Below are 19,252 nucleotides of genomic sequence, written 5' to 3' on the forward strand. Positions count from 1 at the left end.
AGGATTGATTATATTTTTCCACCCCCAGCAGTAACAGCTTTTGAGTTCTTTTATATTGATATTTCTTCTGATTGTTTTGTTCTGTTTTTTTCACAGGAAACAAAAGAAGAGAAGTCTTCCTATACCTGTCCTCTGTGTGAAAAGATTTGCACTACACAGCACCAGCTAACTATGCACATTCGTCAGGTATGTAGAGTTACCAGCTCTTGATTTCTTACTTTTATTGAATGTCTGGTTTGCCAGGGTGCAATTTGTACTGGTGAAAAACAATTTCATGTGCAACTCAGAAATGCTTCCATTATAACTTTATTCACTTGTTTTACTTCTATTTTAGTCTTCCTTTGCATTTTCTTCAAAAAACCACACCCCACAAACCTAACTCTGAAGTGGGCAATTGTCCTCCCTTTCTTACCCAGCATTCTGTCCCCCCCTCCCTCCCCCAGTGGCTCAAACAAGGATGTATGTCCTGTTCTGTGTAGCTTAAGGTGTCCTAAGAATCCGGAAAGCTGCTTCCATCATGTGGCATAAGTCCTGTTTTGTTATTCTGTTGGGCACAGATCTTTTTATTGGTCATGCAAATTAAGGAGGAGGAAGACACAATTTTTAAATCAACTCAGTGTAGAAGAGTCTCTCAGTCCTTCACAGGATATAAGCAATTTTGGGAGGCAGAATTAAGAATATATTTCTTTAATGGATAATGCACATTTTTGTCAGCTACAGGCCTGTTCTTGCTCCTCCTGAAATATATGCATACTTAATTAGGAGGTTTGGCCTTTTCTCTAACAGAAGGTTCTGCTTTGGATGCTAAGGTGTGGTTGATGACTGTGAGTTCACTAGATACTTATTACTTCAGTTTTTCTTCCTGTACTGTAACTGTTACTTAATTTTTTTTTTCTTACTCTTCTGGTGGATTTTTTTCATATGTGAAGAAATCTTAGAGTCTCTGAGTGCAAATAAGAAAGAGTGGTGCATATATAGCACTGTAGCTAATGGCCTTAATTTGACCCTGTAATGCATTCGTATGGCCACAGAAGTCTGCATGTGCATTCAGAAGCAGTTTCTGTTTTCTTACTACACAGTTTGAAATCAATACCTTTAAAGAGTATTTGTTTTTAAGTGTCTTTCTTCTGCTGTGAAGTTCATAATTACATCCCCTTTCCTTACCACTCACACAACCCCAAACCACTGCACAGCTTAAAGTATCCCAGGGTACCGTTTATCTGATGGGTTGTTGCTGAGTCCCCTTTTGCTGCAGATCCAGCAGAAATGCTGCATGGAACAGGCATTGCAGGCTGTATGAAACAGCTATTTCTGCTCATGCATTAAGGGGTTAAAAATCGGGGGTGGTGGTGTTGGAGTTGAGGTGGGGAGGGCTGGGGAGGAGAGATATTTACAGGGCACACCTTAATATAAGGTATTGTGCTTTATGGAGTGGCTCTTTAAAGTTGCTTTTGAGATGTTTATAGTTCTTGATGATATTTTACTGGCACTTCAGAAGGGACTTTCAATGAAAAAAAAAATCATTGCTTTCTCTAGCATAACACTGACACTGGAGGGACAGACCATTCCTGCAGCATCTGTGGAAAGTCTCTGAGCTCAGCGAGCTCCCTTGATCGCCACATGCTGGTGCACTCAGGTGAAAGGCCTTATAAATGTTCAGTATGTGGACAGTCCTTCACCACCAATGGAAACATGCACAGGTGAGTGCTGATCGTGTTCCAGGAGTCTGAAAAGGATTACAGCATAGGTGGCTGGTTTGTTTCCTTGGAGGGAATTTCAAACTGACTAAAGACACTTACCTGGGCAGACAGTGTGAAGTATCTGGGACCTACTATGGCATGACACACGTACACACTAGGATGCTTAGGTAGTGGAAGGAAGTTAGAACGGAGAGAGGTTTTCTAGCTCTCTTTAAGTATTATCAAGAGTTGTTACAGCTTTTTTTTTTTTTAGTAGTAGTAATATTATTATTATTATGAAAAATGGATTTTTCTCTGGGGGCAAATATATAAAGCCAAGCTGTATAGGAGCTTCTAATTTTGTGGCTTCAGAGTCGTAGATGAAAGTCGTTGTATTAGAACATCTGTAGTGGTGTTGATGTTATGTACTTAGGTATCCACATGCCATCATGAAGATGCCTCTTTGGCATATTTGATCTTGTTTTTAAATACATTCATCAATAGTTGTTTCCACTGTAAACAACTTATTGCACCATAGATCTGGCAAATTCTCTGTAATCCAAGTTTCCGAATATATTTCATGTAGTTTTATTTGTAGGGATGTAGCAATATGTCTGCTTGTCAACTGGGGAAACAAAATGTTAAATCACATGTGTGTTCCTTCCCCTCTCTCATCCAGCATTCATTTATTTGCATGGGTGGAACACCTCAGAGCTGATTAAGACTTTGTGGATTCCCACGTAGTTTTAGTCCCCATATCAAAGAGTTTACAACCCACAAAGAAACTGCAAGACAAGTAGGGAAAAAGAGTATAGCTTATAAGCAAAATGGCAAGAGTGATGGTTACAGACTGGTTCTGTGTGGGAAGAAAAGAGATCTTGTTTCCTTGATTATTACCAATCATTTTCCAAGCAGTGTGCTATAGGTAGAAAGAAAGGGATGATTTTGATGACAATAAAAAAGATAACATAATGTCACACAAAGGAAGCAATAGCTGCTTGCAGCTTTCCCTTTCTGGTATCATTTTGTCCATGTTCAAGATGTAGTGAAAACAGAGGAGAAACAGGAGGGAATGAAGTTTTGTATTTCTGTATTTGTTTAATTTGCAATTGAGTGGAATTGGGGAGGTTTGGAAAGACAGATATAAAATAAGAAGGGAAAAACACAGGGAGGAGAAACTGGCCTTGGGCATTGAATAAATCACACATCTGACTCATCTGACCAGAGGTGGTGTGAGCCACGTGTTTGCCAGACTAGGTCATTACTCTGTGTGCTCTGAGAAGGGCAGGGCTGCTGCTGAGTTGCAGCTGATGCCACTGTCAGTATCAAAGGGTGAGTTCCAGTGGTGGAGCCCTGGGGTGGTCAGTCACTTGTGTCTGGGCTGCTTGCTGAAGGACTGTTTGTGCAGTTTGTTTGGCTTTTTGCTCACTGGGCATCTCCTCATCCTCTTCTGGAGGCAGGAAAGGGAGGCTTCCCCTGAAACTTGACTCCAGGCCTGTGAGAGATAGATGTAGTCACCTTTGCTTCTGCGGGTTTCTCCACATAGCAACTCTTAGTGTGCTTTTGCAGCAAATTTGCCAGAATTGCCAGGCTCAGTGACTTGTCCAAAATAAGTAAGTACAGATCAGAACCTTCTGATGAGAAGATTGTTTGGTTTTAAATTTTTCTCTTAACAAGATGTTGCTAGAAGTTACCAGGATGGAGTGCTGTATTTACTGACTGCACTAAGAAGGACGTCAGTTCATGCAAGGAAAATCTTCATATTAAAAGTTCTTTCCATCTGATAGGTTCCCATCTGCTCTGTAAAACTCCCTGTGTAGGCCTTCACTGCAGCAGCAGAAACCTGTTACTGAGTACTGCAACAAGTGACCCCAGACCCATGATAAGCAAAATCCTGAGCACACTGAAACAAGCTGGTTCTGCTAAAGCAGAGTTGTGGTTGGCAAACTGTGCCATCGGGATTTTTTTCAGCGAATAACTTTTTCTTGTTGCTATAACAGACTGTAATACTGAATCTTGTTGCTGAAAGCATGAATGTGCAAGTAGGCAAATGAGGATAAATTCAAAATGAAATTAAATTTTTTATCTGGTACTGTGACACACAAGGAAGATGTTCATTTTGCCCACCAGTACCTCCTTCTGAAACAGGTATTTCTAGTCTTAAGATGGTGTGAAGAAAATTTCTTTTGCAGACATCTCAAACTTAGCTGTAGCGTCACATCCAGTGGACTGTCGGTGCTGTGGCTGAATGCCGCTTACATCACATTCAAAACTGTTTCTGCCTCAGGATTCTGGAGAAAGGACCTGCTTGCCAGGTCCTGCCTTGTGTGTAACTCCCGCAGGCCTTGCTTGTAGTGGTGCCATGTCTGTTCTTTGCCAGCTAGATAACTCAAGCCCATTTTCCTCTGCTTTCGTGTGCAGTTCCTTTATCAATCTGTATTTTTGTGCAGTATCTAAGTAGTGACACATACATGCCCAAACCAGCAAAAAAATAAGAAAAAAAAGATTTCTAACCTGGTACCCCTGGTAGCCAGCATGGTGGTATCCCCAAGGCATTGCACAGTGTGGGGTCAGAGAGAGCAGTTGTAGGTTTAGCAGAAACTTTTGAATGTGCTGCTAAAGAATCAATGTAGCTTGTGAAGGTCATGCAGGAGCCTCTCAAGTATTACTGCACTTATGCCAAATATGTTCAACTCACCGGAGTGGAGCGAGGGAGAAGTTAGTCTGCCAGTATCTGAATGGGGGAAAAATGTGTAGGCACATGCTATGTACATCCTCTCTTCTCTTTCCCCTCCTCTGCCTTGTTCTGGCTCTTATTTAGCTGTCTATACTATTTTTAAATCCAGACTTTTAAAAGACCTTTTAGGGGAAAAAGTTCAATTGGAATGGTTTTGTCCAGGGAAATACTGTGCCATGGGAGTGCTTATTGCTGTTCCATCACAGAAAGAAATTTCTTATCCATTTTTCCACCTCAGAGCAGCCAGGCCATTAGACATTCAGCTTAGTGGGAGGAGGGAAGGAGACAAGTTTTGGTTGCTTTTTCAGGTTAGAAAATGATTATCAGTGTTGTTACACTCTAAAGTGCCCATCATCTCCATTGAAATTATTTTACTAAGGGAGGAAAAAAAACTCCAGGACTCTTACCTGTTGCTCTTTTGGATGACAGCAAAACTTTTATGCAGTTAGCCAAACTTTTTGTGGAGTGAGAGTGTTGTTTTCTGCACATCTCTGAGTTAGTCTAGCTGTGCTGGGGTGTTGCATGTACTCTTCACCTGTGAAATTGATGCTGCCCTTCCTGACTTCCACAATACATGCAGCATTTCATTTGTAAATGAGTCAGAGCCTCTCACATGAAGTGCAGTTTCTTTTTGTTGTGCTCCTTGGCTCCTTGTCAACAAGTCAAGTTGAATGGGCACAGCAGACAGGGGTGGAGGGAAAGGTTCTCTTGTGCAACACTATTCAGAAAAAACCTGCTTCCTTTTCTGACCAGGGTGACTCTTGGCCAGTATTTTCAACAGGGAACCCTGAACCCAGGCCATCTCAGAAAACTCTCTTACAGGCTGCCAGTCTGTTGAGGAGTGACCTGAGCCTTCTATGAGGACAGTTGTATTTGGAGATAGCAAAGGTCTCTGAAGGGTGCTCAATGTCCAGAGTGAAAAGCTTTTCTCATTCTTCCAGATGTGCCATCAAGCTGTTCCCCCATATCAGTCTTGCTCCTGCTATTTAGGGAGGGTTGCTGTAATCTGGTACAGTAACGGGGAGCTCCATCGGTATCTGGTATCAGGATAAAGAATTGTTCTGGAGAAGAAGAGCTGGAGATGATGCTGAGTTTTTTAAAGATTTCTTTTTGACCGGTATTGGAAAGAGCAAGTCTTCTTGGAAGTAGCAAGCCTTCTAGCATCAGGAACTGATTTGGGGCTCGGAGGCGTTGTTTTCTCGGGGCTTTTTAGGAATTTGAAGGAAGGAGTTAGATCATAGTAATTTTGAGTTCAAAGTTCCTCTAACTGGAATGGCACTGCAATGATCAGTCCATAAGAAAATCTGCAGTTTAGGATATGCCTTATCCTCACACTTTTATGGTAGAGACACAGCCCCTGTGGCTTTCTCTTGGTCACAGTCAGTTAAAGTTGAATATTCTCATATCTCCATCAGGAGCATAAATGATAGGGAGGGGAGTGGGGGATATATAAAGAGTTTTCTGTAGCTCTGGAAGAGTTGGGAATTTCAAATGTACTGTCTCCAATCAAATAGATTGTAATTACTAAAGACTTTCCAAAGGTTTTCAATCTGTACTGTCACAGTAGCTCCCTAGGGAGTTTATCTGAGAATAGTCCCAACCCTGAGGAGCCCTTTTGGATCCAGACCCTGACACCAAATGGGAGGTTTCAAGTCTCTTACTCCATCTACACCACTGCATCCCCTCAGAATGCAGACAGAGGAGTTATGCCACTGCTGTGGATTGTAGTGGTGGTTTGTAAGTGCTAGCAAGGGATCTTGAGGTAGAGAAAAAAAACTTTGCTTGACTTACTGTGTTGCATTCCAGTAGAACATGCATGAGGCTTCAGGGGGAAGGGCGATGCCTCCATTTGCTCCAAGTGTTTCCTTTGGGGGAGGAGACTTTGCCAGCAGTTCCTTTTCCATTTCTGTGACTTAGGATGGTCTGTGCCTATCACTTTAAAGTCACATTTTTCTCCCTGCTAAAGACATGCTCTCCATGCAACTTGAAAATGTTAATAGGATATAAATGCTGAAAAGGAGGCGAGAAATGATCTTCCTGCCAGTTTCCAGTGGGAAGCTATTAAAGGCTCTGTGGTAAGTCTGAAAAGAGTAAAGGGATAATATATGTGTTTCAGCCACAGCTTCCCCAGTTTGGTAAATGAAGCTGCAGTGTCCATGGCTGGTTTTCTCCAGGCCGTCCATATAAATGCAGTAATGCAAACTAACTGAAGTGTTTCACATGAAACCAAAGCATCACAAGTATCTGCCTTCTTTCTCTTTTTCCATTCCTTGACCATACCTAACAAAATTATTCAAAATGGCTTTTTATTTACATCCTGCTTAGGTACTTGTAGGCTGTTTATGTACCGTCTCAGAGTTTGGGAAATTTTTTTTTTTTTTGGCACATGCGAAACACCACATGCAACAACCACATGCAGAAGTCTTTGAAACTCAAATTGGAAGATCTGGATCGCAGAAGCTATGCTTTGAAGCATGCTTAAAAAGGGTCCTATCAAAGAAGGTATTTCTTCTTTTAATTAAGAAGGCACTTTCATTCTCAATCTTATTTTCAGTACTAGATAATTTTCCCAAACTTCTCTTTTTAATTCACTATGGAGAGACAAACGGCTGGTTTTTTAAATCAAGGTATGGTACTATTCTGATGTTTGAGTTAAATCTTTTTTAAACAACACTTTTTGTGTGTTGTGTGTATGTTGCTGAGTTTCTTGGGAAAGATAGAAAATGCCCATGCTGGGGGTAACCTGTGAATTTTGATGTTTTAACCTGCCATCTTTGCTGGCAAACAAAGAGTGTACGCATGTGGAAGATTGTAATGTGCTGGTCAGAAGATGAGTGTTGGATCCTGATAAAGGCTTAGACATTGAAATGCGTAAGCTTTAGTGGTTTCCCTGCTTGCTTTAACATGGGCCTGTGTTTCAAGGGCAGGCATGTGCGCAGCCCCCCTGTGACTTTGCAGATATCCAGTAGGCAGAGTGTCCTCAAGAGCTGGCTGAATCCATCCTCTCCCTACATTTCACCTGTGAATCGCTCCCATGTTATTTATGGCATTGGCCTGCTTCCAGTATGTTGTGTGTGCTTTGTAGGGTGCAGTGCAGTAACAATGCCCAGCCTATAAGTACAAATAGGATCTCTGCAGTGTAGCACATGGAGGCTGGCATTTGCTTTAGATGGGAGTTTTGGAAGGCAGAGCATAGCCAAATGGGGTGATGACCTCTCTCATTTTACCAGAAGAGGAGAGGAACTGCCTTATTACAACATGGTTTGTTTTCCGGTGGTTTGTGAAGATGGCCAGGTGGAAATCTGGCGTAGCTTTTAAAACCTACATGCAAGATCTTGAAGCTAAAAACAAATACCCAAGGAACTCTCCATGCTGAAAGTGACTGACACTTCACATGTGTGAAAAGGCTGTCCCTTATTGTCTTGCACAATAGAAATGTCTCTGGTCATCTCCTAAGGAGCTTTTATTTCAATGTACCAATTGGTAGGCAGTCCTCTGAAATATTAAGAAGCAGGCTGTATTACAGGCTTTTAAAGCATTCTTTATATGTGGGGGATGATTTAACCACTGTCAGCATGCTAGTGAAAGATAAGCTTCAGCAAATGCAAGTGCCCTAATTCTTGAGCAGGGATAACGAACACAAAGGAGTAATTTCTGCTTCTAGTAATTGATGACTGTAGTTGTAGGATGCAGGTGATATATGATAGCTGTTTGGTTTTCTTTGCAATTAAAAAATGTTTGTTCCATTTTTTGCTAATACATTTTGTAAGTAAGGTTGGGGAAACAGGTGGAGGGAAGCTTTTTGGTCTCTCTCCTGTCAGCAGATACTATCCAGAGTAAATGTTTGGTATTCTGCTGGGATTCCCATGATTTGAAGAAGATTAAATTAGAAAGAACTAAAAAATAAAGAAAGGAAGGAATTTTTAATGGTCCCCAGGGAGAAGCCTGTGTCTTCCTCACAGTTGCTGAGCAGATTGGTCATCTTTTGTAAAGACTTAATATAAACTTCTATTTAATTCACATGACTCATGAATAGGACGCTCCAAAAAAATCCCTCCATTGATATCTTCAGTGGTAAAAGACTGTGGATGAGCTCTTGTGCCACAGTACCTCTGGGCTCTCAGAGCCAAAAGGAGATGCCATGATTTTGGATATTTTACATGCTGCTTGTAGTCTTGGACAGTATCCCCCTTCAGTTATCATTAAAGAACAGCAAAGGAAGTTAACACAAAAACACAAATGCTGAGATCTGATTAGAATCAAGCGAAGCAAGGAAGTGCAGAGTTAAGATTTATATGCAGACCTTAATTAGCTCCATTGTTCTTGAGAACTGAAGCGTACACAATGAGGAACATTATACTTGCATCTCCAGAGCTCCTCACTACCTAAACATAAGAAAGACTTCAGTGTACTTTTCAGTCCTAGATTTTGTGTGTGTTGCCTTTAAGCAATAGCAAAGCCTGATCTTGGGCACTGTAAGGTTGTGGATTCTTACGTTTTTGTTTTCTGCAGGCAAAGAAAGGGAACACTTTTCTCTCAAGGAGTTTAGGTTTCTGGTGTGATTTGTGTCGAGGGGAAGGTGGTCTGACGTGGCAGAGTAATACCACCCTCCTCACGGGCAATAACATAAATCTCCGTATAACAGAGTGTATTGAGAGTAGCTTAGTGCTGCTTTGTTACCCATGTTACAGCTCAAATAAGCAGAACCCCCTTGACAGATTAGACTCTTGCCACAGAGCACATGGCAGTGCAAAACCTTGATCTTTCTACATAAGTACCCTTTCAGGAATATCACCTCCTCTGAAGGTCTAGTATTCTCAAGGATGTTTCCTCCCCTTCTCACCTTGACGAGCTACAAAATAAATACAAGCCTTAACTTAGCAAGCACTAGAAAATCCAGGCGATCTTTGTGAGGAGTTGAGGTGCTTTTATTCCTCTGCCATAAACCTGACATTAACATGATTGTTGTGGAGATGTCAGTTCTCAAGGTTAAAAAGTAACATGTTGTTTAGTTCGCATTTTGATTGGTGGTTTTTCTTATAGCCTGTACTTCAGTTGGGTGATTCTGTGTAGAAAATGCTGGTGGTGAGAAAGTTTGCTGAGAAAGTTTATATGTTAAGGTAATCTTTGTTCAGCCTGTTGTGCATGCACATCAGAAATACTTGCAGTGCTTCTCTGATGAACGTGTATTCCCTCTGTTCCTCCTGTTGTCTGGAAAGATTCTTGGGCCAAGTACCCACGAGAATGAGGAAAAAGTCTATCACAAACTGCACTTGTGGTTGCTGCCGTTACACCTTTAATGTATGTCTTCCAGCTTTACCTTTTCTCCCCCCAGTATCTAACCTGCTCAACCTGTTCTAGTTCAGCATGCTGAAACCAGCAAGCTGAAGAACATACCCCCTCTCAGGGTCAGCAAGTTTTTTCCTCTTTCTTTTCTTCCCTCTTTTAAAAATAGGCTATTCCTTAACAGTAGCTTGTAAGCATTTGGCGAAACTTCTCCAGCTGTAAAAAAAAAAACCAACCGAAAACAAATCCAAAATGGTGAGGGGAATCTTTCCATTTGGACTTAGCCAGGCCCTTTCACTCCAGTTTTTGAACCATGATGCATAAAGCTTAGGCAAAGTATATATTTAATTGCAAAGGTCTATAAAGTAGTAGTGCCATTGTACAACTGCTAAATAGCAGACAATATGCAAATACTGCTTTCTGTTTCTTGAGGTCATCTGTAGATAGATATGTTGAGTTCTTCAGGCTGCTCTCTGAGCTGAAGTTTACCAAACACTCTCAGTGATTTTTTTTTTGGTAAATCCTCAGAGTCAGCTCTCCAGTGCTGACTCATATGAAAAGATATCCTGAAACAGAGAAGGGGTACAACTTCTGTGGGGCCCATTTTTGCCATCAAGCTAATGGCAGTGGATGGTGCAGCTGACCTAGCTTGTTCCCACATCAAGCCACTTCAGTGTGTTGTCTTTTCAGACAGTTTCAAACAGAGGGTAGAGAGAATAAAGGGACAGTTGCTCATGGACTTAACTGAAATTAATTTCTTTTGAGGGTGAAAGTTCCCAAACTCCTGTAAAGTAGCACAAGTCATGCAGGAACTTCTATTTCCAGCTCCTACACTTAACTAAACAGACATGTAAGAAGACATGAAACCTTTCCCTAGGCTTCTCTGCTCTGTGTGGAATGCTGTGAGGAAAGAGGACCGCATGTTCAGGAACAGGAGAGGAAATGGGCTGAGCACGTGAAACCTCTTTTGCTGGGATGCCGTCCTCAGCGCTGGGAAAAGTTTGCACAACTTGTGTGTGTGTGTGCAGTGATAACCTCTTACTTCCTTGCCCCTCGAGTTACTTGGTGGCTGCTGATATGAGGGTGATGTGGAGACCCTGCTGTAACGAAGATGCGCTTCTCTTATCTAGTGCAGCTTCCTTGCGTGCGTGCGTCTGTGTGTGTCTGTGTGTGTGTGTGTGTGTGTGTCAGGGGCAGATATTCAGCTCCATCTGCACAGCGTCCCCAGCATTGCTGTGCCTGGCTATTTTTTCTTCCTTGAGCTGTGTGACGCAGCAAGTTGTTCTGTGCTGTGTGCCATCCAGGATTGCTCAACAGCAGAGTGTGAGAGGGAACCAACAGCATGAGGGCTTTGCCTGGTTCTGGGAAGTAGCTGGGTTTGGTTGGTTAGGAAAGGGGTGCGGTTTGTGGGGAGAGGCAGGATGTACCTAGGACTTCTTTGACTGTGTTTGCTCCTTAGCATAAACCTTTTCCTTGTTCTGATATACTTTCTCTAATTTTCTCTTTCCTTCTATCTCCTTGTTTTCCCTGTTACTAAAATTTAAAATTACTTTAGTTGTCCTTACCATCTAATAACACTTGTTTCCTTTTAACATGAGATTTCCTGAAAAATCAGTACTGAAGTAATTGATTAAGGTTGTACTGCGTGTTAACTAAAGGACATGCCTGAAAACCAGAAATTTCCAAAAAGATTGAAGGAAACAGTTCAGAATGTCCCAGGCCAGGATTTTGGTACACTTCTAAAAATATTATTCCTGCTTAATTTTACTTAATTTTATTGTTGTTAATAAACTTTTTTCTCCAAGCTCAAGGAAGTACGGTGGCCTCAGAAGGATCTAGTTTAATACTGTCTTCTGTGAGAGTTTCCTTCGTCTTGGAAGTCTCCTTACAGTATTTGGCATGGTTAATTTAGGTCTGCTCTGAATTTAATGCAGACTGCGAGCCGACAGCTTGGTGAAGTGATACTGGGAAGCTCACTCTGCATTTCCCTTCTCTTTTGCCCTCCCTTACGCCAGGATTGATGCAAACTGCAAATAAATGCTTTCTTTTGCTGTCCTTTGGGAAGCTTTGCTTTAGAGGCATGGTTTGAATCACTTCCCTGTCACAGCATCATCAGGCAAATATTTGTCTCCCATTTTTCCTTTGAGGTGTTCTGACAACGTTGCTGTTAGGGAACAGGAGTAACTTTGAGCCAAGTTGGGAATGCAGTTGTATCAATTTCAGCCTGTTTGAACTTGCTGAGTCTGCGTGGCAAGTAGTTGCTTAATGTGAATACAGCATAATTATTCAGAAATGGTACCCCCCTCCCTTTGGATTTGTAGATCAGTATCTTTCCTCTCACTCATACTTACAACTTGCCTTTTATTCACAGCAAAGCAAAACTTTTCTCTATGATAAAAATACAGAATGCTCTGTTGGCATGTGTGTGTATCCTATATCCTTAGGTATCATGTACTGGCAGCTGCATGGCACTGGTTAACTTTGCAGACTGTCCTGGTAGCACTGAAAAGAGATTTCAAATCCATCATTTGAATTTAATCACAGGTGGTGTTTTCAGCCTTAGCACACCCAGCTAGTCTTGGTGGATCTGAATAATAACACTCGTGTCATCCTAATGATGCTGTCTGCTGGGAGAACCTCACTGCACAGGGGGACAGACAGTGTGGCAGCCTGCTTGAAACTTGGGGGGATGCTTCAGGCACATCTGTGTGGCACCTTGGATACCTGGGGGATGCCAAGGGGACTGCTACACCCATGTGCTGCCACATGCTGCTGTGTGGGTAGGCTCACCATGTTAGCCCTGGAAGACAGTGCTAATAAGCACTGGAACCTTCATGACGATAATGAGCCTTGCCGCTGTGCTGGCAGGATAGCAGTGCCTGGATGCCACGGGGAGCACTAGCTGAGGGATCTCCTGCTGTCTGGTTGCAGACAGCTGAAATGAGTCAGGGCTTCCCAATCTGATCCTTCCTGGGATCTGTTTGCCCCACCCTACCCTTTCACTGCATGCATTGCAGTGGCTTTCTTAATAGCATAACCATGGAGACTTCTTGCTGTTCAGCTTCATTTTGTTTATCCCATGCTAGTGTTCAAAACTGGTGACCACTAGAATATTTGGTGGTACTTGAAATTTGTTTTGAGATTGCTTTGCAGTTGTAAGAGGGCGTTTCCCATATGGTTGGGGTTTTGGTATTTGAATGTCTCTTGTCTTGCTGTGAAGCGTGCGTGCATGTCTGAGGGCTTTTTGGGTCATTTTTAGGTTTTTTTGAGGATACAAATATTAAACAAGCCAAGAAGAGAAGACAAACAGAAACTTGTCCAAGTACAGATCATGTCTGATTTGCAAAATTACCTGCATCTTTCTGGTTCCTTTCTGATTACAGCTGGCAAGGGCTGAGTGGATTGCTCTCTTAAGTGGGTGATGTTGGTAATTAACACTGGAAATACATTGTCAATACAGATTCTCTACATGTTTTAACAAACAAACAACTGACTAAACTCTTTAACCAAGGGTATAATGTTACTACACTTTTGAATTACGTTCCAGTCATATTCACGAGACTCTTAAGGAGGGAGTTAGCAGCAGGGTATTGAATGATTGCTCCTAAAAATACTGCTGTTTCACCTTCTCTTTGTTTAGGGTTTACTTCCTGTACTTCTAATCAAATGGCAGAAGATTTAAAGAGGAGTTCCCTCTGTTTTCCTATATTTCTAGACAATTTGGGCTGAAGTATCATTTTTTTAAGCAGAATGAAACAAAAACAGTGACAAAAATGGCATGACAGAGATCTCTGACAAGATGAAACAGTGTAGTTTTAAAGGCTTTTTTCTCTACCTCTGAGGCATTTTTCATTTCATGAGGCCTGAAGAACATCATGGTCCAAATTTCAGCCTAACTTGGATGCGTCCTTTGCTTCTGTTGGTTCTGATATGAGGGCTCAGAGTTGAAGCTTTAACAAGTTTTTTTTAAAAGCTTTGTTTTTTTTAAAACAGAGATGTTTGGTCACATTCTGAAGGACAGCCTTTTTTTTTTCCCTCTAAATTATTGAAAAAGTGTTTTTTGATTCTTTGGAGTTTGATTACTGTTACTTGAGGGGAGCAATGTAAGTGAAAGATCTCCAGAAGGAAAACAGTGAAAGAGCTAATGCAATTATATCAGTTAAATTGTGACTGACAAGCTCAGTTCTTTGCAGACTAGCTTGGGAACTTGAGTAATTCTTTATGTTGGAAAGGGAAAAACCCCTATATTTTAAATAAGTTGAAGGATGGAAAGCACTGATTTTTATTCTTAGTCTTTGATTTGAATGATTGGATGTGTGGCTCCCTTGTCTTTTGATAAGCATCAGATGTGTGAGGATTTTCCCCTTGGTTTTGATGTCAAACTGCTTAGAAATCACAAGGGAGATGAGGAATAGCCATGTGCAATACAGTAGAGTATAGGGTACATCTAGTGGTAAAGTGGAGAGACTTATAATAATATGTGGGATATGAAGCCAGAACCTGAACTTGATACTGTCAGATGATCTCTCTGGACTGATAATGCCCGGATTCATTGGCCTCCCCACTGCGTTTCCACAGGCGTGGAGACATGAGGGAGGAGGAGGGTGTTTATACATACACTGGATTCTGTGCTCGAGAATTAATCTTGATTTAGATGCTGGGACTTTCCCAACCAGGCCTCAGTGAAATTGCGTGCTGCTCCCCCTCTGGACATGCTGCTCCTTCTAATCAGACCTACCTGGCATAAACCTCTCTTGACTGAAAGCCAGCAGTGCTTGTGCTGCCATAGTTATAAGGGAGAGGCTTAACCCTGGACCCTGCTCAAAGGCTGCAAATACACCCTTTTGTTCCATACCTTCCTTTTGCCTGGGCCTCCAAGTCAGACAGACCTTTTTTCTTAGGGATGTGAAGCATATCAGGAGCCATGGAAACTCAGGGTGCAGCCACGGTGTGCTTTTTTCTTCCCAGAATTAAGACGTGAGGGATTCCCACGCATGCTGAGGGATGCTTCCTCTTCGAGAACCAAAGTGGCGCTGATCGGGTTATCTGCATGCAAAGCAGGAGCTCCTGGTTTTGTTCATAATTCAGTGGGACCCGGAGCTGGGAGCAGCTGCATCTTGCAATTGCCTCCTTCAGGATTCTTTGGCTGCTCATTCTAGCCTTGAGCCAGCCAGTCAAAACCTGCCCACGTTCTGGTTTTGGCATTGAAGCTGTAGGCTGCTCTGTTTCGAGACCTCCAGAAAGCTTATACGATCAACATGCAAATCCCTTTGACATTAAGAAAATATATCAGCCCTTTCTGGAGATGCGGTAAAGACTGGGATGTGACCAGCAGGAGCTGTATGTCACTTCAGCAGGACGCATGCTACCCCTGCCCTCCACGAGTCACTTCCCACAGACACTGATCCAACACCATCCACAAGGAGAAGAAGGAGTAAGGCACTTGAGTTCTCCATTTGCTTATTATTACAGAAGTCTCATCTTCAATGTAAAGTAGCAAAGTATTTACTTGCTGCTGTTCTGGGCCAATAGTCACCCTTCTGAAATCATGCTCTGCATTACAGTGTGGGGTTGGAAACTTTTTCTGCCCGTTTGTCTTAAAAAAGGCAAAAAAAAAAAGAGAAAAGAAGCTGGGGAAATTCTTTTGTAGTATCATCTTAATCATTCTGCTCATGTGACCCTGAGAAGGGAGAGGAAGGTTGTAGTAGAAAAGGGGAAGTGGAAGGTGATTCTCAGGGGGAGGATGGAATGAAAGGCAGTCAAGCACTTGAAAAAATGTGATTTTGTTGGTAGGGCTGACTGGCACACAGACCTAGCACAGTTGGATCCTCTTGGCTCACCTGTGAAATTCCTTGTTCAATAGGGAGAGAAGAGATTACAAGGAGAGCTTTTTCATGTACAGCTGTGCTGCGAAAAGCATAGCGTGTAGCAAGTTATTTCCTTTTTTTTGCATAGCAGTTCTTAAACATTTAGAGTTTCTCAGAGGTGGATCAGACATGTTTGGAAAAGACTTAATTTCCATTTTGGGATTATTGATTTCAAATTTTTCTGGTTCTCTGTCCTCATTTTAAATAGAGCTCCACCACTTTCTCTGAGGTTAATCAAGGCTAGCTAGCACTTAGTGCAAAGGAGTCCTCTCTAATATTAAGCTCAATTTTTTATCTCCTTCCTGTCATCCTGTGTATCATGGCTGCATTTTAGTGTTCTACCCTCAGTACTGTCCCAAGTGTATATGTACTTGCATGCTGGGGAGACTAATAACCACTATATGAAGTACAGATTTCAGGGCTCTGAGCTTGTCTGCTGTGCTTGAGTTGCTCTGTAGGATGGCTCAGAGCCACAGTTCATTGATTTAAATTGGAAAAAAAGAGCCAAGTTTCATCTGCAGTGGCTCTGGCTGTCTTCTGAGCTGCAGTAGTGGTCAGTTCTGAGCTGCTGGCACGTTACTGTAACTTGCATCTGCAGCTGAATATGAGCATTTCTGTACATGTCCTTATTTTGCCCTTCTTTTTTTGAACTACATTCTCACTTAAAGTGTTGAGTGTTTATCTTTATTTTTTAGAACTGATGAATGTCCTATCATTTTCCTTTATCATTGTAAGATGCTGAAAGCCAGGCTGACTTATGAGCCTGTCTTTCGCATTCAAAGTATGCCAGTGTTGTCAGGCCAAAATATGTTGTTATAGTCACAATGGGAAAATAACTTCTAAGCACAGCTTTGTTCCTGTTCTTCTTGTATCTTGGCAGGCTAAAGTGAGGTCGAACATTTCCAGTGTTATATGTAAGATCTAATCAAGGCAAACTCTTCTAAAGGAGGATAAGGCAATACAAATACTTCGCCCCCCCTTAATTATGGCTAGGAAACTTTTTAAGTAGAAGAAGCCTTGGTGAAGGGAGTATTTAAAAGAAAGGTTGTGGATGTGGATGTGGATGTGACTTGGCATCTGCTGCAGTTCACCCATATTGGGTGATAAATGTTTTCTCGAGGCAGAATGACATCCATGTTGCAAAGTAAAAGAGAGAGATGAAGATTGTGTCTATCCTTTGTACTTCTTGGCTTTATCTTCCTGCTTATCTTGGGCTGTAGCTCTAGTAATCTTTTTCCTCTCCACCCTTAACTTGATGTAGTGAAACTTGCTTAACCTGCCAAAGGAACAACCTGCTGGCTGTAATGCAGGCAGGTTGCGAATTTCTTTGAGAACTCTGGAACCTGCTGCTTTGGTTTTAGATTTTTCTTTTTTTCCCTAATGATCACATGCAGAGAACTATCACAGTGGCTGTGATGTTTGACCTATACAGTAAAAGTCAAAGGTGCAGTCAGGGTGTCTTCCTGTTTATAGCTTGATAGCTCAGGCTGCTTCCTTTCAAATATGCAAAACTAAAACATGAAGGGATTACCACATTCCTTGCTGTGGGTGCAGATTCTGCTCTGGCTTTTAGGGCATGGCAAAAGCGCACACGTTTGCAGGAAGGAGAACTGCAAGCTGGGGGCAGCCAGTGAGGGACACCAGACGTAGCAAAGCCCCATTACTGTGGTGCTACACCCATGTTAGGGAGCCCTGCCTTACTGGCATACTTTATATTGCAAACACAGCTGAACTGTTTTTGGGACTTGCAGGAGCCAGTGTGTTTGCATGCATTAGGTCATGCCAGGCAGAGGTGCCAGATTGGACTGGCACTAACCTGGAGATCTCAAGAGTTTTTCCTGTTGGTATGCTGTGGATGTGCCATCAGACCCCTCTCAAGTAGGAGCAGTTCCATCAAAATAAGCAGAGTTCAACAGGTGGACAAACAGCGGGAGGAAAGAACATAGCCCTAAGGAAGGGCTGTTTTACATAGGTAGCTGCTAAAGAGGAGTTGTGCATACTTGTTAATGGCTGAAAAGAGACTTTAAAAGAAAATAGGAAGAAAAAATCCCAGGCTTAGTGCATAGCAGGTTTTTTGTTGTTTGTTTGTTTACTGGATGAATGTAATTTAGCTTGATCGATTTGGCTCTCCAGCTATCTGAAAAGTAACTGGCCGAGTAGTATTAGCTGTGCATCAGCCAAGGTGCCAGAGGGTTAAGCAATCAGACCATGTGGGTGTGTCTGGGGTGGGGGGACAGAGAGGCACGTGCAAAAGCCTTTGTCTCGCTTTCAAGAGATCACTGAAACTGGAAAGCAGTCTTTACCAGAAAGAAATAATAAAAACACAGACCAATGAACCACCTTCCAGATTCTGCTTTGCCTGTGTAATTGAATGCTATGTTTTCATATGCTTTTCAAGTTTTATCTTCAGTAATTGTGGATAGAAACCCTTTGAACAAATAACTGATTTCTTCTCCCTTATTTTTGTGTGAATACAGAAAACTGCTGCTCGTGCTGTTATCACCCATAAGAGAAGCTCTAGATAGTATGAGAAGTTAGATCAGTGTCACTGGGAAAAACAAACAACCAAAAAAAAAATTAGGTAGTACAGTACCTATAGATGCCTTCCCTGCAGATTTTGTGAGACCGGGTAGCATTGGATTAATCAGTTGCTTTGTGCCTGTGGTGCCAGGGCTACCAGAGGGCTGAAGCAGGGGAGGGCACAGCACTCTGGAGGCTGTGTCAGCACTCCAGCTTCTCTCTGGGTTCTGTCAAACCTGGAGAGAGCAAAACTCTCAGAGCTTCATCCTTCCTTCTGCTCCCAGTTGGGCGATCAGCAGGGAAAGAGGTCAGAGAAATTCAGCAGCATTTCCGTGATTCTGTGTCCAGTCTACTGGGCATATCTGCACATAGATGTGACTGAGAGGTATCACCAGTGTCTGTCCACCGTTTGTATGACCAGTGCAGGTTGCTGGGGATCTGGGGAAACCACGAGGTTTTTTTCCTCATGTGCTGAAAGAAGGCAGTAGCTGAACAGCCATTTTAGTCTTGCATAGGTTCTGGTATGTGTGGTGCTTTTGCTTGAGGCTGTTCCCTCATAACACCCTTAGAAGCCTGGCTGTAGTTTGAGACAGTAATTTAGATGCCTTCTTTGTTTTTTTTAAAAGGTTCAGAGGTTGTGAAAGGAAACATTAAAAAAAGCATTTTGTGATGAGACAGTCTTCCCAGCAGCTCCAGTGGAGTCTGCTTGTGGGTCATAGAATCATAGAATCATCCGGGTTGGAAGGGACCTCTGAGATCATCAAGTCCAACCCTTGATCCACTACCACCGTGGGTTACTAGACCATGGCACTAAGTGCCACATCCAGTCTCATCTTAAAAACCTCCAGGGACGAGAATCCTGGGCAGCCCATTCCAATGCCTGATTACTCTCTCTGTAGAATTTCTTCCTAATATCTTCCCTGGCAGAGGTTAAGACCATATCCTCTTGTCCTCAGGTCAGTTTGGTCCTGAGTGTTATCTTGAAGCATCATGCCCTTGGCATCCAAAACTAAAACGGATTTAATGTCATAACACCCAAGCAGTTATGAGGACGTGCAAGACTCATCTAGGTTACAACATTCTCTCGTGTTGGAACATGATAGTGCGCAGTCATGTTAAATGGTACAGTCCTGAGCCGAGTTGTGGATGTGACTTTTCTGAAA

General features: G+C 42.3%; 1 protein-coding gene across 6 annotated transcripts in view; it reads left to right on the forward strand.

The window, feature by feature from the left end:
• RREB1 (ras responsive element binding protein 1) overlaps positions 1-19,252 on the forward strand; it is a 124,747-nt gene that overhangs the window by 62,740 nt on the left and 42,755 nt on the right. For all 6 annotated transcript variants that reach the window (XM_032685590.1, XM_032685608.1, XM_032685617.1 and 3 more), the window contains 2 exons: positions 97-186; positions 1,537-1,700. In XM_032685590.1, coding sequence (XP_032541481.1) covers positions 97-186; positions 1,537-1,700 — 254 coding nt within the window. The remainder of the gene's footprint in view (positions 1-96; positions 187-1,536; positions 1,701-19,252) is intronic.

This window comes from Chiroxiphia lanceolata, chromosome 1 (genome assembly GCF_009829145.1).
Source record: "Chiroxiphia lanceolata isolate bChiLan1 chromosome 1, bChiLan1.pri, whole genome shotgun sequence".
In the NCBI taxonomy this organism is placed as follows: Eukaryota; Metazoa; Chordata; class Aves; order Passeriformes; family Pipridae; genus Chiroxiphia; species Chiroxiphia lanceolata.